The sequence below is a fragment of the Nerophis lumbriciformis genome, linkage group LG24 (assembly GCF_033978685.3).
Source record: "Nerophis lumbriciformis linkage group LG24, RoL_Nlum_v2.1, whole genome shotgun sequence".
Lineage (NCBI taxonomy): Eukaryota > Metazoa > Chordata > Actinopteri > Syngnathiformes > Syngnathidae > Nerophis > Nerophis lumbriciformis.
Window position 1 is genome coordinate 26,977,162 of NC_084571.2, and position 22,839 is coordinate 27,000,000.

Genomic DNA, 22,839 nt, shown 5'->3' on the forward strand with positions numbered 1-22,839 from the left:
ATAAGTGTTATATATCTGTCTATCGGTAATTATTGATATTTTTTATGACCTATCAAAAAATTCGGACAAGGAGAAAAATACTTTACATGTAAACATTTTTATTTCAAATGTAACTTTCCTCTGATTAAAATCCCCTAAGCTATCAAGGTAGAAAGGAAATGTCAACACAAGCATGGAAAACCATCGATGTAAACAAAATTTCAAAATCACATTGAACACTTGATAAAGTGTAACAAAATAGTGTAAAAATGTAAACATAAAAAAAAACAGAGAAGAGCTATTTTCTGCAGGTTAAGTGCGAGGAAGTTACAGCTGTTCTCTAAAGGGTGAGCATGGCTAAGGTGGTGTGGTTTTGCCGGTCTTGGTAGCGACGAGCGCCTTGCATCATTTATAGACCACTTTGGTCTCACTACGGTCCATTTGAGAAAAATCCCCAAACTGTCAAGGTGCCTATTCCTGTTTTATCCACAATTTATTCGCTCTCTGCAGCACTTATTTTTACTTTCTCTTTTCACTCCATGCAAATAATTAACCATGAGACAACAAGATGGCATAGCCAAACGTGATAATTGATACTGTTACCTGATTGCCTGTCACTCCCACTGATCAGTGCTCACTTCCTGCGTTGCTCGGCTACCAGAGAGCGAGTGCCTTTGTTATGCAACCAACTTTGCTTCTCAACTTCTGGGTTCTTCCAAAAAAGAAGAAACAAATCTAACGTTTTATCAAACACATTTCTTATTGATATCAATTACGAGTCTATCGTATCGTGATATATATCGATATTATTTGATCTCCCAGCCCTATTTTCATTTGACTGTTAAATAGCAGACAAAATGACGCACCGGCAAAGAAAACAACTTTTTTGTGTGTTTTGTCTGTAAAGCAAATGTGACTGTGACTGGCCCCTGCAGGGCGTCTGTCACAAAATGTTGAAATTCAATAATTTGGTGCATTTACAAACAGCAAAAATATGCACAAAGCAAACTATAAGATGCTACCCAAGAATGTACAACTATTCTTCTCAACAATAGAGAACTATAACCTTAAAGATAAATCTAACTTAACACATTTATATATATGCACGTACAACACTTAAAACCTTTAGGATATCAGTATGTGGAAATAAATAATGTTATATATTTAGCAAAGAAGTCAAAGAATGTACTAATATGATCCTGTTAAGGAAAGTTTGTAAAATACAAAGAGGAAGAATTATGAAAAGCGTCTTAAACATTTAAAATTCGATATATTTATCTCATTAAGTGAATCATAACTGACTTAAAGGGGAACTGCACTTTTTGGGGAATTCTGCCTATCGTTCACAATCATTATGAGAGGCAAGACAATTTATTTATTACGCTTTCTAACATAAAGATCGGCTGGTTCTTCATAGCTAGCTTTGTAGCTAATGGGAGCAATTAATTCTACCGCTAAATCACTTTAAAAATGCAATATAAAACCGTCATCAACACTTAATTTCTGTTCCATAACCTGTGTAATAACCAAACTGTAGCAACATTGTTATTGTAAGCACAAACACCAAGGAACTACTTTGGGGATTCAGACCCTGTATACACTGCACACCAAATCTGATTTTTTTGCCCTCAAGTGACACAGATCAGATTTTTTTTACCAGTCTAAAAGCTCCACAGTGCTTCCAATCGGATCTGTTGGCATCAAATTCAGGCCACATCAAGAGGTAGCCCTTTTCAAATGTGACTTTAGTCTAAACGCAAAGCGACCCGAACCGTATGTGACCTTTTCATCAGCTTTGGGCGAGCTACGTCGCCGGAAAGGGTCGCTAGCGGAAGAGGATATTTCATCACAACATCCAGTTTCAGTGAGCAAAGTCTATTTAAGACGATCGAATTATCCGTGCATCACTTGTCAATAGGCTGTATGTAATATATGAATATATATATTTATTCTGAAGGAATAGCCATTGTTGAAGGACAGGAATTGACGCTGTGGCGTATTTGTTTACATGCAAGTTGAAAAATAAAGCTCACGTAGATCCACGCTGATGTTCATATCTCCTCTTCTTAACGGCCATTAAAGGATTAAAACCCTCAAATATATTACACTATATACCAGAGGTGGGACCAAGTCATTGTTTTGCAAGTCACAAGTAAGTCTCAAGTCTTTGCCCTCAAGTCCGAGTCAAGTCCTGAGTCAAGACAGGCAAGCCCCGAGTCAAGTCCAAAGTCAAGACTGGAAAGTCTCAAGTCAAGTCCTAAGTCCTGCATTTTGAGTTTCGAGTCCTTTCAAGTCCTTTTAACCACAGACTAATATATTAACACAGATTGTGTATGCTTTTCAAACGCTGTATTTATTTATTAAAACAAGTGCATTTTAAATTGCAGGAAAGAAAATTGTGCTGACATTGCACTTTATAATAGCACTATTAACCAGTCATTTTAAACATTAACTCATTCCTTTACAGAACAAACACATTGAAAAATAAAGTGCAAATGTACTTATTTGTACAAAAGTGTTAACATTGAAAAAACATGACATACACGTGAACATAACAAAAAAGTTGTACTTTTTATATGTCAGGGCCCTATGCTGCATTGCATTTGCAAAAGACCAAATTAGCCAAGAGTCTGTCAGTCATTTGTGCACGATGGGGGCGTAGTATGATGCCACCATGGCTGAAAACTCGCTCCACTGGAGCACTGGAGGCAGGCACTGCCAAGACTCTCATGGCCACTCGGAACAGTGAAGGAAGAGTCTTCATGTTCAATGCCCAGAACAAAAGGGGGGAGAGAGTTGTTTTGGGTTGGTGCACTACTTGTAAGTGTATCTTGTGTTTTTTATGTTGATTTAATTAAAAAAAGAAAAGAAAAAAAATATATTTCTTGTGCGGCCCGATACCAATCGATCCACGGACCAGTACCGGGCCGCGGCCCGGTGGTTGGGGACCACTGAGGTAAACAACCAACAGTATGTCAGAAAGCTAGCTAAAACGGTACACATATTCATAATATAGTATACATTTTAACTGACCTTTATTTTACTATTTTTGTCTTTTTTTAGGTGGCTAAAATACGCGGTGCTGCTGACCGCCGTCTAACGTTACGTGTGATATATTGACTAACGTAACCCTGCTTAAAAAAAATCACTGAACAAAAAGTATGAATAAGGTAGTGAACTGCAACAGATTCCTGTGTTTGCAATAACGTTATAACGTTAGCAGTGAGTTTACAGCCTCACTGATTTAACTACACAGCAAATAAAAGTCACGTTACTTAGCCAATAAACGTTATCTTACATTCAAAACTTACCGTTCTTTGTGCAACTTCAAATGCCGGACGAAGTTGGAAGTTGTTGCCTCTCCATCAGTAATTTTCGAACCGCATGTGTTGCATACTGCAAACCGTTTTGTGTTGACCACCTCGTAATTTTTATACCCAAACAAAATTATTTTAGGTATCATTTTTTGTTCACTGGCGTGTGGTTTGGACATGTCATCTTCGTTGGTTGTCCTGCAATTTGATTGGATGAATGCTGTGTGATGAAAACAAAGTAGATCTAATTTGATTGGCTGTTGTACTGAGACCACACCAGCTGACACACGCAACGCTGATAGACAAGTACACAATGAAAAATACGGAGCGCTCCCGAATAACTTTTTCATCTTTGGGTTTTGGGGAAAGTAGCAAGTCATGTCAAGTCATGTCAATTCAAAAGGTCCAAGTGAAGTCACAAGTCATTGATGTTGAAGTCTAAGTCGAGTTGCAAGTCTTTTTACATTTTGTCGAGTCTAAAGTCATCAAATTCATGACTCGAGTCTGACTCGAGTCCAAGTCATGTGACTCGAGTCCACACCTCTGCTATATACATCCAATCATACATTTTAATTACTTTATTCTTATTTTCACGTAAAAAACACATTTTTAAGGTGTGGCAAATTATATTTTATTTTATGGTATTAGCGACTTTCCCCCAGTCAACTTCCTTTGTTATCACTTTATTGCACTGCGCATGCAAGTGACGCTGATAAAAATCAGCTGGAAAAAATCAGATTTCAGGAAAATCCGATTTGGGCCACTTTGGCCTGCAGTGCAAACTTAGTCTTAGTTGTACGTTTTGATCTTCTTCAGTCTGCTTGTATTGGGGGCTGTTTATGAATGAAAGATGTCTGTCCACTGTCACGCAGGGAAGCAGATGGCTACAAAGAGCAAGGCAACGCCTACTACATCCAGAAGGATTATGCAGAAGCGTTCAATTTTTACAGCAAGGCCATCGGTATGTCATATTAATTGTTCATGTCCCCGTTCGGTGCTGGAGGTGATCATTTTGTTAGGTTGCTGTTCCTCACCAGCTTTTTTCCTTTCACGCAGACGTGTGTCCAAAGAATGCCAGTTACTACGGAAACCGCGCAGCCACCTTGATGATGCTAAGTCGATACCGCGAGGCTCTGGAGGATTCCCAGCGAGCAGTGCGGCTGGATAACGCCTTCATGAAGGTGCCACGTCGTCAGGCGTCGATCCATGCGTGACTGTTACACGTGATCTGTAACCGTTCTGCTCTCAGGGTCACCTGCGAGAGGGGAGGTGCCACTTGTCCCTCGGCAACGCCATGGCCGCCACTCGCTGTTTCCAGAGAGTTCTGGAGCTGGAGCCTGACAACAGCAAAGCCCAACATGAGGTGTACTTTTTTTTTGACTAATGTCAAACTGATTGTGTGAAGAGTTTATCAGTGACCTCTCTGCAAAAGCATGTGCAGTCTTTCCCACACGAGTGCAATCTTATCCGCTGGGTTGTTTTGGTCATTTATATTGAGACCCTCCCTTTTTCAGGAAAGAGTCTTCCCAAATTCTTTACTTCTAAAACTGTCTAATTAATGAGTTGTGACAAGAATTGAAGATTAACAATTAATTCTATACAAAGTACCACCGTATTTTTCGGACCATAGGGGGCACCGGATTAAAAGGCGCACTGCCAATGAGCAGGTCTATTCAGGTCTTTTTTCATACAAAGGGCGCACCGGATTATAAGGCGCATTAAAGGGGTCATATTATGATTTTTTTCTAAATTGAAAACACTTATCTTGTGGTCTACATAACATGTAATGGTGGTTCTTTGGACAAAATGTTGCATAGAATCTGTTTTACAGATCATCTTCAAGTAGCTTGATTGATTGAAACTTTTATTAGTAGATTGCACAGTACAGTACATATTCCGTACAATTGACCACTAAATGGTAACACCCGAATAAGTTTTTCAACTTGTTTAAGTCGGGGTCCACGTTAATCAATTCATGGTACAAATATATACTATCAGCATAATACAATCATCACACAAGTTAATCATCAGAGTATATACATTGAATTATTTATAATCCGGGGGGTGGGATGTGGAGGCGGGGCGGGTTAGGTTTGGTTGCTATCAGCACTTCAGTCATCAACAATTATATCATCTGAGAAATGGACATTGTAACAATGTAGGACTGACTTGGTAGGATATGTACAGCGAGCAGTGAACATAGTGAGCTCAGAAAGCATAAGAACAAGTATATACATTTGATTATTTACATTTTCATTATTAACAACCCGGGGAGGTGGGATGTGGTGGGGGGAGGGGGTTAGGCTAGGGTTGTAGTTGACTGGAGGTGTTGTTTTAGTGCGCTTTTGAAGGAGGATAGAGATGCACTTTCTTTTACACCTGTTAGGAGTGCATTCCATATTGATGTGGCATAGAAGGGGAGGGGGTTAGGCTAGGGTTGTAGTTGACTGGAGGTGTTGTTTTAGTGTGCTTTTGAAGGAGGATAGAGATGCACTTTCTTTTACACCTGTTGGGAGTGCATTCCATATTGATGTGGCATAGAAGGAGAATGAGTTAAGACTAGGGCTGGGCGATATGGCCTTTTTTTAATATTGCGATATTTTAAGGCCATATCGCGATACACGATACATATCTCGATAATTTGCCTTAGCCTTGAATGAACACTTGATGCAGATAATCACAGCAGTATGATGATTCTATGTGTCTACATAAAAACATTCTTGTTCATACTGCATTAATATATGCTACTTTAAAACTTTCATGCATAGAAGGAAATCGCAACTAAAAAAAATCACTTTTTTTCATACGGTGTTGATCTGGAAATGTTTGCCTTGGCATTTTGGTGGTGTGGGCGTGTAGCACCGAACGGAGATGTTGACATGCGGAGTTAGCACTCTTCATTCTCTAGCAGGTGACTTTTCAAATGATGCTACATATTAGCAGTAATACCACTTTTTATAGCAACGCTTTTGCCCCACACTTGACAAATTACGGTTGTCTGTTTGACATATTCCCACTTGAAGCCAAACCACCGCCAGACGGTGGACCCCCTGCTGTTTTTTGGGGGAATTAATTCTTCCTTCATTTGTTACTAGATTTGCACCTTCTCTCTCTTGTATTACCTTATCACTCACACCGCTCCGCTAGCATCAAAGCTAACGTTAGCCATGCTGCTACCTCTTTGCTGCGAGAGGGCGTATACGTATGTGACGTATGACGTGACAGTATGTGACGTGTGTAGAAGCTGCGCTTGCTGTCTGTGAGAAGGAGAGACAGGAAAGAGCAAGGAGAGCTTGTAGTGTAATGCCAGCAGCTAAAAGCAACTGCGTGAGAACGTATACTCGAATATCACGATATAGTCATTTTCTATATCGCACGGAGACAAACCCGCAATATATCGCTTATATCGATATATCGCCCAGCCCTAGTTAAGACCTTTGTTAGATCGGAATCTGGGTTTAATGTGGTTTGTGGAGCTCCCCCGGTGTTGTGGTTATGGCAGTCATTTACGTTATGGAAGTAGTTTGACATGTACTTCGGTATTAGGGAGGTGTAGCAAATTTTATAGACTTTCTGGGCGTCTCTTCAGGATGCGCCGTTTTGTGGCCGGTCTTATTTACGTGGTTCACCTTCAACAGCGTCTTCTCCCCGTCATCTTTGTTGTAGCGGTGTAGCGTGCAAGGACGGGAGTGGAAGAAGTGTCAAAAGATGGAGTTAACTGTTTTAATGACATTCAGACTTTACTTCAATCAATAAGGGAGCAGCATCTTCTCATCTGTGGCTCAATAATGCAACATCAACGCCAGAAATGTGTCCCGTGAAAAAACGTTTGACCGGAACCCTCTAATAACTAAAGTTCCGTGGGTGAATTATGTAAACCCACTACAGTTTTTAGCGCTTTGATAGCTAGTTTACTGACAGATATAAATAAGAACTTTACGCTACTTTATATTAGAAATGGCAACAGCGGAGGACGAATGCCACATAAGAAGGTAGAGAAAAAGAAGAAGCTTATAACTACGGTGTCGCCCCAGACTATAATGGCGGACGCGCGCTCATTTTCAGGACTTATGCAGATCCCAAATAGCAGGTACCAGAAGCTCAGAAAAGTTGGTTTTGCATAATATTGCGAAACAAAACGCCAGGTAATATGTCTGCTAATAGGTGCCATTTTGCGGTCCTTATACACGCACCATAGTAATACTCGTATGTTTAATGTGTCGACAATCCATCAAGCGGTGCGGCTTCATAACTTACCGAAGACATACTTAAAACATTTTGACAGATTTTTGAGCGCCGTGTGTAATGTTATATAATCTCAATGGAAGACTTAAAGTTTTGGTGTTGTTTACTGCCATCTTATGTATGACTGCCATTTACACCACATACCAAATAAAATTGCTTCGAAGTGAGTAAGCACAGGAGAAATATAATCTTAGAGAAAAATGTAATTTAAAACATTTGTATGCACGTACAACACTTAAGACCTTCAGTATATCTGTATGTGGAATTAAATTATGGAATGGATTAAGCAAAGAAATCAAACAATGTACTAATATGATCCACTTCAAGAAACTCTTCAAACTTAGTGTTTACAAAGTACAAAGAAGAAGAACCATGATAATCATTCTGAATTTATTTCATCCATCCATTCATTCATTCTCAAAATAACCTTACTCATCTCATCATATGAAATATAACTTCACCAATTATTATTTATTTACTTATTTTTATTGTGATTACTTATGGAGTATATTGTGAATAAATTGAAACTTTTAGCAACTGTTATGTAAAAGAAAAGGGGTAGGATTAAATAAGCTCTGCTTCTTCTTACTCCTTTTCGAACATGTTGAAAAGAGAAACTGGAAATTGCGATGTATCATGTTGTATGCTTGCATGTTCGAAATAAACTCAAAACTCAACAACTCAACTCAACCAGAATTATGCCGTACATTAGGCGCACCGGGTTATAAGGCACACTGTCGATTTTTGAGAAAATGAAAGGATTTGAAGTGCGCCTTATAGTCCAAAAAATACGGTAAGTAGTAAGTACAAACAATAGCAATATCAGCACTGCAGAGGAGACTGTTTAGAGTCTGTAGCCTTCTCTAAAATATGCTTTTGTCCATCTTGCTGCGCCACCTTGGAGAGATCGAAACCAAAAGTTAACACACACCTCTGTCCACTCTCTCTTTGTCTTGTTCCTGGTGTGTCTGCCTCCGCAACCTCCATGAGTTACAATGTGTGCGTATTTTCAAAGATAAAAAAACACGGAGCATTTGTGTTTATCTTCTACCAGCAAAACCAAGGCCAAATCTAGTAACTTCTAAGCCGTCCCGTTTTGCTCAAAGGTGGGAAAAAATTCCCCTAAAATAGCATCATTGTCATATTTGCATAATTGGCTGTGACCCTCGTACATGTCATTTTCAGTTATATGGCTGCTTGAAAAGGACAAAATATTGCTGTAAGTTTGGTTGGCTAAAATCTGTCCTATTTTGTTTCCTAGCTGAAGAACGCTGAATCGGTCTTGGAGTACGAGAAAATGGCGGAGATCGGGTTCGACAAGAGAGACTACCGCATGGTAAGCGCCTTCTGGGCAAAGGATTGTGACAGCCTCGTCATCTTGTTTCTGTTGTGTCTCTAGGTGGTCTTCTGCATGGACCGAGCCTTGGAGTCAGCATCTGCCTGCCATCGCTTTAAAATACTGAAGTCTGAGTGCTTAGCCCTGCTGGGACGCTACCCAGAGGCTCAGTCTGTGGCCAGGTCTGTATGGACATACAAGAACAGTTCACCATTTCTAAATAATAACACTTTCACTTCCGATACAATATCAATAGCAATATTGATCTGATACAGCAGGAATCATACATGCTTTTATTATTTTGTAGTATAGACTGTTAGAAAAGGTTTGGTCAGGTGAAATCTAGGGATGCCCGATATTATCGGCCGATAAATGCTTTAAAATGTAATATCGTAAATTATCGGTATCGGTTTCAAAAAGTAAAGTTTATGACTTTTTAAAACGCCGCTGTGTACACGGACGTATGGAGAAGAACAGAGCGCCAATAAACCTTAAAGGCACTGCCTTTGCGTGCCGGCCCAATCACATAATATCTACGACTTTTCACACACACAAGTGAATGCCATGCGTACTTGGTCAACAGCCATACAGGTCACACTGAGGGTGGCCGTATAAACAACTTTAACACTGTTACAAATATGCGCCACACTGTGAACCCACACCAAACAAGAATGACAAACACATTTCAGGAGAACATCCGCACCATAACACAACAGTACCCCTTGCAGCACTAACTCTTCCGGGACGCTACAATATACCCCCCCCACCCCCTCCCCGCATTGTTTAATGCATCCAGCGGGGCATCACAACAAAATTAGGCATAATAATGTGTTAATTCCACGACTGTATATATCGGTTGATATCGGAATCGATAATTAAGAGTTGGACAATATCGGATATTGGCAAAAAAAGCCATTATCGGACATCTCTAGTGAAATCAGTCAATGTTAAAAAAGGTTTGATCAGGTGAAATTAGTCAATGTTAGAAAATATTTGATCAGGTGAAAGTAATCAAACAGGTAACAATGATTGGTATGAAAAACTATTAATAATGGACTTGTGCTTGAAGTTGAAGTGGGGTGGTAATTGTTTTCCTGGACACACTTGTCACAATAATTCATGAAGTTAGCTCATGACAGAGTAAGTTTAATGATGCGGACACTTATGTTACTAGATACTTTATAATACGCTTCTTCTGCCTTAGAGACTTTGTATGTGTAAATAATATGCAACTATAATTATTTGATACGTGTTTGTATTGTCTAAGGCGGTGTTTCCTAACCTTAGGGCCTGGGCCCATTGTTCGACTCTGCCATTTTTGGGCCCCGAGCGCCAAAAATACCTTTTCTTCAGCTGTGGTCGGTATTGGCTGCAGCGGTACTGAGTTGTACTACACTTTTTCTCCACTTGTGGCAGTAATGACAATATTAAACAAACAACAAGAAGTCTGCAGCTAAAGTCATAGAGGAGTTTCTTAAGCACAAAAAGTATGACTTAAGTGGTCAAGCTGTATTTTCATTTGCACTTGAATTTTACTGACAGTTTAAAAAAAAAAAGCATATTCATTATTAAATATATTTATTTTTGTACAAAATAATTGAATATAAATGTATTATCAGTTATTTGAGTCCCTTATGCAAAATGTTTGGTTAATATTTAAGTTTCTAATCAGTCATGTGTTAAATAAATAATAATCTTTGGGATGAAAACATGTTTTTATAACAATGTACAAGGACTATCCTGTTAAACTTTAAGTAGGTTAACACCAGTGTTGGGTTAGTTACTGAAAACCAGTAAGTAGTTACAGTTACTAGTTACTTTATTTCAAAAGTAACTCAGTTACTAACTCAGTTACTTAAACCAAAAAGTAATGCGTTACTGTGAAAAGTAACTATTTAGTTACTTATATTTTTATTTTTTTAAGGCCCCATTTAATGCCCTTTTAGCCTTCATTTTAGTACTGTTATTGCACTGGAGAATAATATAATCTGTTGATCAACTTGACATGCATTTGCATCACTGAACTCTGCTAAGCAATGTGCTCTACATACAACACACAAAGACAAAGATATGTTTTAAAGGGCCAATTTGTTTCAGACCAGAAAAAATTGACAAAACTATTTTAAATAGCTGCAACTTAACATACATAAGTAACAAACAGCATAATAACAACATAGCTGTAAAACAAGAAAGGCACACACTACATACATAAAGCCTAACCAGGCGTTTTATCAAGGAATTCTGAAATAAAATCATGTCTGAAGCCCAGAACACTCTACACATTTCCCCACTTAGTTTAGAGAAAAGGAAATATTAGCCTGGCCCACTAGTATCCCTCTTTAGGTTTGTGAACTTTATAGTCTAAACATTTAGAGTGATGTGATAATCAAACACTCTAAAAGTTTAAAATTAAAGAGTATATAAGAGAATTGACAGAGTGTGTGTACCTTCAGTGTGCAGTGCCTCATTAAAATCCAGCTGCTGTTGGAGGTGGAGGTGAAGTGTGTGTCTCTTTACTAGCTTCGTCGAAGCATGTTGTTTTTGTCGCTGTTTCAGCATATTTGAAACTTACATTCAACTAAAATGTTCTTTTCTTTGTGGTCGATAAAAGAAACGTACTGAAAATATCTCCATTTTAAGAAACTCGGCTTCGGGGTTCGCCATGACGTCTTGATAGTAGACACACACACACACACGTACACACAGACAGCGCACGGCGCGCCTCTTTTTTGTCGCCTCTTCAGCAGCGCTGCAACACTCAGAACCTCTCAGTTTCTAGCCGATACTACATAAAAAATAACGCAAAATAACGCAGTAACGCATCATGTAGTAACGGTAACGGAGTTACTGAATATAAAAAATAACGCGTTAGATTACTAGTTACCGCCGATAGTAACGGCGTTACAGTAACGCGTTACTTTGCAACACTGGTTAACACTAAATAATGATTGAATACGATTCAACTCGAGAGTAACATTAATAATAGAAAATGGATGAATGGACTGTTAATATGACAAATGTGGTGTTTTTGACTAATGTTGTGAAGTGAATTAGATTTATATAGCGCTTTTCTCTAGTGACTCAAAGCGCTTTACATAGTGAAACCCCAATATCTAAGTTACATTTAAACCAGTGTGGGTGACACTGGGAGCAGGTAGGTAAAGTGTCTTGCCCAAGGACACAACGGCAGTGACTAGGATGGCAGAAGCGGGAATCGAACCTGGAACCCTCAAGTTGCTGGCACGGCCACTCTACCAACCGAGCTATGCCGCCCCCTAATGTTGCCACTCTACCAACCGAGCTATGCCGCCCCCTAATGTTGTTCAATTAAGTTATTTCTGTTTACAATAACTTGCATTCTTATTTCTAATAATGCACATTATCAACCATGAAATTGTACTTTTAACATAAAAGAATCAAAATCAAGTACCGGTAGTTTAGTTTTGACTGTTAGCTGCCACACAAATAGATCATCTCACGTGCGCCTTATTGCAGTGGCCGTGCGAAAACTACTCACTCCATGCTTTTATAGATGTTTATTAGTTACACACATTAAACAATTAATCAAAGCAATAGAATGATTCAAAGCTTTTTTCAATTTGATTAATCAAATATGCGATTAAATACGTGTGTCTAGCTTGAGTGCTTAGCTGTTGTGTAGCTGCTATCTTCTAGTAGCCTATAACCCTGCATGTCCACGTTTTGTAAATGACTTGACTAAAATAGAAAAAGAGAGCAACTTTATGTGCTTTTTGGAGGACATTTAGATGTCCAGCTTTGCACAAGTAAACACTCTGCAGGACTGCCTGTATCGGACATGATATCACACATTTTACATGCAAGCCCGTATCATCCAATTAATACCCTTATGAAAAAAAACTGCATGTTTGTATTTCACCACGACAGTTTTGTCAAAGAACTCTTAATCTGTATGATGAAAAACTGAAGGATACAAGGTGGTATAATTCCAACCTTCACCATGTTAATGGTAGATTTGGATTTTTTTTCCCCCCTTTTCTCAGCGACATTCTACGGATGGACGCCACCAACGCAGACGCGCTGTACGTGCGCGGTCTGTGTCTGTACTACGAGGACTGCATTGACAAAGCGGTCCAGTTCTTCGTTCAGGCCCTACGAATGGCGCCGGACCACGAGAAAGCCCGGCTTGCTTGCAGAGTCAGTATGAACACTCACGTCTCTTTTGCTTGAATTGTCTTCTTTACACATCCTCTTGGGTTTTTGCCATTAGAACGCCAAGGCGCTGAAGGCCAAGAAGGAGGAAGGCAACAAGGCCTTCAAAGAGGGCGCCTTTGACGCGGCCTATAATCTTTACTCTGAAGCCCTCACAATAGACCCCAATAACATCAAGACTAACGCCAAGCTCTTCTGTAACCGAGCCACTGTTGGCTCCAAGGTAAGCAGCATTGTGTTAACTACATTTCCCACAATGCACCTGAATGTTGTAATTTTTTTTTTGTACAATGATAGCATCCATCGCCTGAGAAGTGATTCTCAAACTATGGTACATGTAGCACTGGTGGTACCATCTAGTGGTACGCCCAAGAATCACTTAATTAAAGTGTTTTTTTCCCCTATATTCAAACACAGTGTTACTGTTCAAACTGTGTAACGTTACAGTGGTCAAAATATTAAATATACTTGTTAAATAAAACCTCTGCCTTGTTTTTAATTAATACTTGGGCCTACTACGCAACTGCATTTTAATGTTAGTCATTGTCATACTTGGAGAGCCAATTTTTTTTAATACTTTTTGATGGTACTTGGTGAAAAAGTTTGACAACCACTGCACTAGAGTATTTACTAGAACAGTGTTTTTCAACCTTTTTTGAGCCAGGGCACAGTTTTTGCGTTGAAAAAATCCGGAGGCACACCACCAGTAGAAATCATTAAAAAACAAAACTCAGTTGACGGTAAAAAGTCGTTGTCGCAATTGTTGGATATGACTTTAAACCATAACCAAGCATGCATCAATATAGCTCTTGTCTCAAAGTAGGTGTACTGTCACCACCTGTCACATCACGCCATGACTTATTTTGAGTTTTTTGCTGTTTTCCTGTGTAGTGTTTTAGTTTTTGTCTTGCGCTCCTATTTTAGTGGCTTTTTTTCTTGTTTTGGTATTTTCCTGTAGCAGTTTCATGTCTTCCTTTGAGCGATATTTCCCGCATCTACTTTGTTTTAGCAATCAAGAATATTTCAGTTGTTTTTATCCTTTTGTGGGGACATTGTTGATTGTCATGTTTGGATGTACATTGTGGACGCCGTTTTTGCTCTACAGTAAGTCTTTGCTGTCGTCCAGCATTCTGTTTACTTTGTAGCCAGTTCAGTTTTAGTGTCGTTCTGCATAGCCTTCTCTAAGCTTCAATGCCTTTTCTTAGGGGCACTCACCTTTTGTTTATTTTTGGTTTAAGCATTAGACACCTTTTTACCTGCACGCTGCCTCCCGCTCTTCCCAAAATCTACAAAGCAATTACCGTAGCGACTGGCTGCCACCTACTGATATGGAAGAGTATTACACGGTTACTCTACCAAGCTCTAGACAGCACAGACACTCAACAGCAACACATCATTTGCAGACTATAATTACTGGTTTGCAAAAAATATTTTCAACCCAAATAGGTAAAATTAGATAATCTCCCATGGCACACCAGACTGTATCTCACGGCACACTAGTGTGCCGCGGCACAGTGGTTGAAAAACACTGCATTTTTGTATTTACATATCATCATTTGGACAACAAAGATTAAAATAAATACAAGCTATATTAATATAATAAATATTTATAAAATATAACAAATATATAGTACAAAAAATACATTAATAATTAAATAATTGATATTTATAATAGAAAATGTTTAATAATGAAATTGGACCAAAAATAAAAGATAAAACATTGTAATATATAAAGTGTTTATTAGCATATTATGTTATAGGTTAGTAACTGTTATATGTTGTGGTAAGTTACCACCATCAGTGTCTCCCATACATTCATTTATTTGTGGCTACCTCCTCGCCCTTGCTAACAAACACATTATTATGGGACTGTTTGTGAAAGTACATAAAATGTTTAATGGCTGAATGCTCATCTTTGAAGTGAATGCAGAGGCTTTCAGGCTCACATTTATCTCATCGCCTTCGTTTTGTGTCCTCTTGCAGCTGAAGAAAGTAGATCAGGCCATAGAAGACTGCACAAAGGCCATTCACCTAGATGGCAGCTACATTAAGGCCTACTTACGGAGAGCACAGTGGTAAGACATGACATCACTCTTCCACATTTACATATCATCATGCTTACATCCTGTAACTATTCCACATTTACATATCATCATGCTAACATCCTGTAACTATTCCACATGTACATATCATCATGCTAAGTTCATGTAACTATTCCACATGTACATATCATCATGCTAACTCCCTGTAACTGTTCCACATTTACATATCATCATGCTAACTGCCTGTAACTATTCCACATTTACATATCATGCTAAGTCCCTGTAACTATTCCACTTGTACATATCATCATGCTAACTGCCTGTAACTATTCCACATTTACACATCATGCTAAGTCCCTGTAACTATTCCACTTGTACATATCATCATGCTAACTCCCTGTAACTATTCCACATTTACATATCATCATGCTAAGTCCCTGTAACTATTCCACATGTACATATCATCATGCTAAGTCCCTGTAACTATTCCACATTTACATATAATCATGCTAACTTCCTATAACTATTACACATTTACAAATAATCATGCTAACGTGCTGAAACTATTCCACATTTACATATCATCATACTAACTCTCTGTAACTATTCCACATTTACATATCATCATGCTAACTCTCTGTAACTATTCTACATTTACATATCATCATGCTAAGTTAATGTTACTATTCCACATTTACATATCATCATGCTAACTCCCTGTAACTATTCCATATTTACATATCATCATGCTAAGTTCCTGTAACTATTCCACATTTACATATAATCATGCTAAATCCCTGTAACTATTCCACATTTACATCTAATCATGCTAACTTCCTGTAACTATTCCACATTTACATATAATCATGCTAACTTCCTATAACTATTCCACATTTACAAATAATCATGCTAACGTGCTGTAACTATTCCACATTTACATTTCATCATGCTAACTCTGTAACTATTCCACATTTACATATCATCACGCTAACTCTCTGTAACTATTCCACATTTACATATCATCATGCTAAGTTAATGTTACTATTCCACATTTACATATCATCATGTTAACTCCCTGTAACTATTCCACATTTACATATCATCATGCTAACTTCCTGTAACTATTCCACATTTACATATCATCATGCTAAGTTCCTGTAACTATTCTACATTTACCGGTACATATCATCATGCTAACTTCCTGTAACTATTCCACATTTACATATCATCATGCTAACTTCCTGTAACTATTACACATTTACATATCATCATGCTAAGTTCCTGTAACTATTCTACATTTACATATAATCATGCTAACTTCCTGTAACTATTCTACATTTACATATCATCATGCTAAGTTCCTGTAACTATTCCACATTTACATATACCGGTAATCATGCTAACTTCCTGTAACTATTCTACATTTACATATCATCATGCTAACTCTCTGTAACTATTCCACATTTACATATCATCATGCTAACTCTCTGTAACTATTCCAGATTTACATATCATCATGCTAACTCTCTGTAGCTATTCCATATTTACATATCATCATGCTAACTCTCTGTAACTATTCCACATTTACATATCATCATTCTAAGTTCCTGAAATTATTCCACATTTACATATAATCATGCTAACTCCCTGTAACTATTCCACATTTACATATCATGTTAAGTTCCTGTAACTATTCTACATTTACATATCATCATGCTAACTTCCCGTAACTATTCCACATGTACCGTATTTTCCGCACTATAAGGCGCACCGGATTATTAGCCGCACCTTCTATGAATTACATATTTCATAATTTTGTCCACCAATAAGCCGCCCCGGACTATAAGCCGCGCCTACGCTGCGCTAAAGTGAATGTCAAAAAAACGCTGCGCTAAAGTGAATGTCAAAAAAACAGTCAGATAGTTCAGTCAAACTTTAATAATATATTGAAAACCAGCGTTCTAACAACTCTGTCCCAAAATGTACGCAAATGTGCAATCACAAACATAGTAAAATTCAAAATGGTGTAGAGCAATAGTAACATAATGTTGCTCGAACGTTAATGTCACAACACACAAAATAAACATAGCGCTCACCTTCTGAAGTTATTCTTCATTCGTAAATCCTTCGAATTCTTCGTCTTCGGTGTCCGAATTGAAAAGTTGCGCAAGCGTGGTATCCAAAATGGCCGGTTCCGTCTCGTCGAAGTCATCGGGAGTCAGTGTCGCTGTTGTTCTGTGAATCCTGCCTTCCGGAAAGCTCGGACCACAGTTGTGACCGAAATATCTGCCCAGGCATTTACGATCCACTGGCAAATGTTGGCGTATGTCGTCCGGCGCTGTCTGCCCGTCTTAGTGAAGGTGTGTTCGCCTTCGGAGCTGTGTGAAAAAAGCCACCCGGCCTCTTCGCGTAAACTTCCCTTAACCACTCGCTCATCTTTTCTTCATCCATCCATCCCTTCGAGTTAGCTTTTATGATGACGCCGGCTGGAAAGGTCTCTTTTGGCAAGGTCTTCCTTTTGAATATCACCATGGGTGGAAGTTAGCATGGCAAGCTAGAACCACAGTGAAGGATGACTTCTCATTCCCTGTGGTGCGAATATTCACCGTACGTGCTCCCGTTCCACAGTGCGGTTCACAGGAATATCAGTTGCTGTGAAATACGGTAGTAATCCGTGTGCGGATGGAGAGATTGCGTCTTTTTATGAACCGGATCGCTTAGTAGGAGCCATTTTGTGGTCTTTACAGATGTAAACAGGAAATGAAACGTACGGTGATATCCGCGCGTTTTTTCTTCTTCTTCCGGGGGCGGGTGGTAGCTTACAGTAGAAGAAGAAGCGCTTCCTGTTCTATGGGGGCGGGTGCTTTCCTTGGCGGTTGCTTGCGTAGAAGAAGAAGCGCTTCCTGTTCTACCGGGAAAAAAGATGGCGGCTGTTTACCGAAGTTGCGAGATCGAAACTTTATGAAAATGAATCGTAATAAAGCGCACCGGGTTATAAGGCGCACTGTCAGCTTTTGAGAAAAATTGTGGTTTTTAGGTGCGCCTTATAGTGCGGAAAATACGGTACATATCATCATGCTAAGTTCCTGGAACTATTCCACATTTACATATAATCATGCTAACTTCCTGTAACTATTCCAGATTTACATGTCATGCTAACTTCCTGTAACTATTCCACATTTACATATCATGCTAACTTCCTGTAACTATTCCACATGTACATATCATCATGCTAAGTTCCTGTAACTATTCTACATTTACATATCATCATGCTAACTTCCTGTAACTATTCTAAATTTACATATCATCATGCTAAGTCCCTGTAACTATTCCACATTTACATATCATGCTAAGTTCCTGTAACTATTCTACATTTACATATAATCATGCTAACTTCCTGTAACTATTCTAAATTTACATATCATCATGCTAATTTCCTGTCACTATTCCACATTTACATATCATCATGCTAAGTTCCTGTAACTATTCTACATTTACATATCATCATGCTAACTTCCTGTAACTATTCCACATTTACATATAATCATGCTAACTTCCTGTAACTATTCTACATTTACATATCATCATGCTAAGTTCATGTAACTATTCCACATTTACATATCATCATGCTAAGTTCCTGTAACTATTCTACATTTACATATCATCATGCTAACTTCCTGTAACTATTCCACATTTACATATAATCATGCTAACTTCCTGTAACTATTCTACATTTACATATCATCATGCTAAGTTCATGTAACTATTCCACATTTACATATCATCATGCTAAGTTCCTGTAACTATTCCACATTTACATATCATCATGCTAAGTCCCTGTAACTATTCCACATTTACATATCATCATGCTAACTTCCTGTAACTATTCCACATTTACATATAATCATGCTAACTTCCTGTAACTATTCCACATGTACATATCATCATGCTAACTTCCTGTAACTATTCCACATTTACATATAATCATGCTAACTTCCTGTAACTATTCCACATGTACATATCATCATGCTAAGTTCCTGTAACTATTCCACATTAACATATAATCATGCTAACTTCCTGTAACTATTCTACATTTACATATCATCATGCTAAGTTCATGTAACTATTCCACATTTACATATCATCATGCTAAGTTCCTGTAACTATTCTACATTTACATATCATCATGCTAACTTCCTGTAACTATTCCACATTTACATATAATCATGCTAACTTCCTGTAACTATTCTACATTTACATATCATCATGCTAAGTTCATGTAACTATTCCACATTTACATATCATCATGCTAAGTTCCTGTAACTATTCCACATTTACATATCATCATGCTAAGTCCCTGTAACTATTCCACATTTACATATCATCATGCTAACTTCCTGTAACTATTCCACATTTACATATAATCATGCTAACTTCCTGTAACTATTCCACATGTACATATCATCATGCTAACTTCCTGTAACTATTCCACATTTACATATAATCATGCTAACTTCCTGTAACTATTCCACATGTACATATCATCATGCTAAGTTCCTGTAACTATTCCACATTTACATTCCTGCAGCTACTTGGACACAGAGCAGTATGAAGAGGCGGTTCGGGACTACGAGAAGGTTTATCAGACGGAGAAGACAAAAGGTAAGAAGCAGGCGTGTAGAAGACATACTAGCACCTTGTAATTGCTGCTGTGGTGTGGTAGAGCACAAGCAGCTGCTGAAACACGCTCAGATGGAGCTGAAGAAGAGCAAGAGAAAAGACTACTACAAAGTGCTCGGCGTGGATAAGAACGCCACGGAGGACGAGATCAAGAAGGCGTACCGCAAACGGGCGCTCTTGCATCATCCCGGTGCGTAAGGCCGACTCGTCGTCTTTTTCTCGCGCTAGCCCCGAATGACCGCCACTTCCTGTTTACGTCAGACCGCCACAGTGGCGCCAGCGCAGAGGTGCAGAAGGAAGAGGAGAAGAAGTTCAAGGAGGTCGGCGAGGCCTTCAGCGTGCTGTCGGACTCCAAGAAGAAGTCTCGCTACGACAGCGGTCAGGACCTGGAGGACGACCACATGAACATGGGCGGTAAGCACCAGGGGGCGGGGGAAGTCCTCACACACTACAGAGATGGGAGTGTTTTTTTCTTCTACCATTATTGCTGACCCCACTGTGGACATTATTAACCATATCCACTCACCATCCATTGCACCTGTCACCCAGGGGGGGTCTCCACATCTGTGGTCCCTTGCAAGGTTTCCCCTTGTTCCCATTGGGTTGAGGTTTATCTTGCCCTGATGTGGGATCTGAGCCGAGGATGTCGGGTTTGTTTGTGATTAGGGGCTATATAAGTTAAACTTTGATTGATTGATTATTTACAGTATTTTCCAGACTATAACTATAGCATACCAGTATTCAAGTAGCACCCACCAAATTTTAGAAGAAATAATTATGTTTACATATATTAGCCGCACTGGACTATAAGCTGCAGATACAGTATATACCGGTATGAAAGATTTTGTGAATGTTTATTTACGTACCGTATTTTTGGAGGATAAGTCGCACCGGCCGAAAATGCACAATAAAGAAGGGAAAAAAACATATAAGTCGCACTGGAGTATAAGTCGCATTTTTGGGGGAAATTTATTTGATAAAACCCAACACCAAGAATAGACATTTGAAAGGCAATTTAAAATAAATAAAGAATAGTGAACAACAGGCTGAATAAGTGTACGTTATATGAGGCATAAATAACCAACTGAGAACGTGCCTGGTATGTTAACGTAACATATTATGGTAAGAGTCATTCAAATAACTATAACATATAGAACATGCTATACGTTTACCAAACAATCTGTCACTCCTAATCGCTAAATCCCATGAAATCTTATACGTCTAGTCTCTTACGTGAATGAGCTAAATAATATTATTTGATATTTTACGGTAATGTGTTAATAATTTCACACATAAGCTCCTGAGTATAAGTCGCACCCCTGGCCAAACTATGAAAAAAAACTGACTTATAGTCCGAAAACTACGGTATATAGCATACCAGTATTCAAGTAGCACCCACCAAATTTGAGAAGAAATAAATATGTTTACATATATTAGCCGCACTGGACTATAAGCCGCAGATATCTACCGGTATGAAAGTTTTTGTGAATGTTCATTTACGTACCTTAATTCCAAACGGTGTCTGTAACACGGCAGTAAAACGGCTAATCAAACAAAACAGAAGTCATCGTCATGGACGCACTAGCTGCGAAAGCTAGTTCTCCAATTAGCTAAACAGACTCAATAACTTCACGGTGATGTTTTGGTGAAATTGAAACAATACCAAAAAAAAATGGCATTGTAAGTTAATAATACTAACACAGACACTCGTAAACATGTTACCTTTTTGGCTTCATTACATTATGATAGCACATACAAATATGCATGAAAACACTCCTACATACATCGCACATGGGATAAGTATGAATTGTTTTAGTTATATTTTAAATCTTACTAACGTTGCTTGGCGTGATGAATGAAGAATCTGTTCGAGTAGCAACACTTCGGACGGTCAGAAGACGGAACGGCAATTGTACTTCCGGTTGAAAGCTTTAGACAGTGAGTGAACTCGTCCAAAAGATTGCACCATAGCAAAAACAATAACACACCTTTTCAGTTTATTTATTTATTTATTTTTTAAACCATTTGCAATATGGCCATCAGCGAAGAAAAATCGATAAATTAGCCGCATCGTTTTGTAAGCCGCAGGGTTCCAAACGTAGGTAAAAAGTAGCAGCTTGTAGTTTGAAAACATTTTCCTTAACTTGTTTTTTTATTTTTTTATTTTATACATATTACATTTGCTGAAATTATTATTTCTTTTAAAAAAAAAAGTTCAATGTTAATGGACAATATATTGTATGATTTTGTGAATTCATTGCAATAAAGTACCGGTAATATACAAATTGAATGTCCTCACACATTCTTTGTTTCTGTCACCAACAGATTTCGACGCCAACAACATTTTCAAAGCATTCTTTGGCGGTCCAGGAGGTTTCAGTTTTGAAGGTAATGCCTTTCAAAATAAAAGACTGTCTCACCTTTACAACGTGTTGATTAATTTTATGAAGAATGTTTGTTTTGTACAGGTCGACCGACTCAGACTGAAGGATGGCATAGAATGTAGTCAAATTTCAAAATAAAAGACCCCTCCTTTTCCCAGTCATCATGCAGGTTCATCAATTTAAAGTGGGGAAATAACTATTAGACCTTTGAAGTAGTTGAGAATGTTACTTTTGTATCAATAACTCAGAAGGATGGCATTAAAACTGGTTACATTTCAAAATAAAACAAGCTTTTTACCCAGTTTTTTATTTAAAAAAAACTAGGAACATTTTCCCCACGGAAGTTCATCTTTACAGAAACTGAAACTTTTTTTTTTTTTCTAAAACTAAAAAAAGTGCAGTGGAACTTTGATTTATGAACTTAACAAAAAACGTGGTTTTAACGGGGTTCATAAATCGAAAAGTTTGTATAGTAAAGCAAATTTCTCCTTTTTGAAACAATGTAAACATGAATAATTGGTTCCAGCCTCGACAAAAGTCCATGTTTTAGTGAAGGTTTGTACACTATATAAACTGCCATACAGTACTGTATATCAAACAAGGTGATAGATCCACTTTCTCTTTATAAACAAGCCAAAACCTGTATGCGCTGCTCTGCCAACACCTGC

The 22,839-nt window shown here is 38.3% G+C and overlaps 1 protein-coding gene across 2 annotated transcripts in view; it reads left to right on the forward strand.

Moving 5' to 3' along the window:
- dnajc7 (DnaJ (Hsp40) homolog, subfamily C, member 7) overlaps window positions 1–22,839 on the forward strand; it is a 29,250-nt gene that overhangs the window by 4,685 nt on the left and 1,726 nt on the right. The window contains exons 2-14 of one of the 2 annotated variants that reach the window (XM_061981854.1): window positions 4,166–4,254; window positions 4,350–4,474; window positions 4,543–4,656; window positions 8,800–8,874; window positions 8,938–9,056; window positions 12,897–13,050; window positions 13,124–13,288; window positions 15,049–15,140; window positions 19,696–19,769; window positions 19,831–19,977; window positions 20,049–20,201; window positions 22,113–22,175; window positions 22,256–22,839. The exon at window positions 22,256–22,839 is cut by the window's right edge and continues 835 nt beyond it. In XM_061981854.1, coding sequence (XP_061837838.1) covers window positions 4,166–4,254; window positions 4,350–4,474; window positions 4,543–4,656; window positions 8,800–8,874; window positions 8,938–9,056; window positions 12,897–13,050; window positions 13,124–13,288; window positions 15,049–15,140; window positions 19,696–19,769; window positions 19,831–19,977; window positions 20,049–20,201; window positions 22,113–22,175; window positions 22,256–22,293 — 1,408 coding nt within the window. In that variant the 3' untranslated portion in view covers window positions 22,294–22,839. The remainder of the gene's footprint in view (window positions 1–4,165; window positions 4,255–4,349; window positions 4,475–4,542; window positions 4,657–8,799; window positions 8,875–8,937; window positions 9,057–12,896; window positions 13,051–13,123; window positions 13,289–15,048; window positions 15,141–19,695; window positions 19,770–19,830; window positions 19,978–20,048; window positions 20,202–22,112; window positions 22,176–22,255) is intronic. The other variant, XM_061981853.1, reaches the window with a different exon arrangement.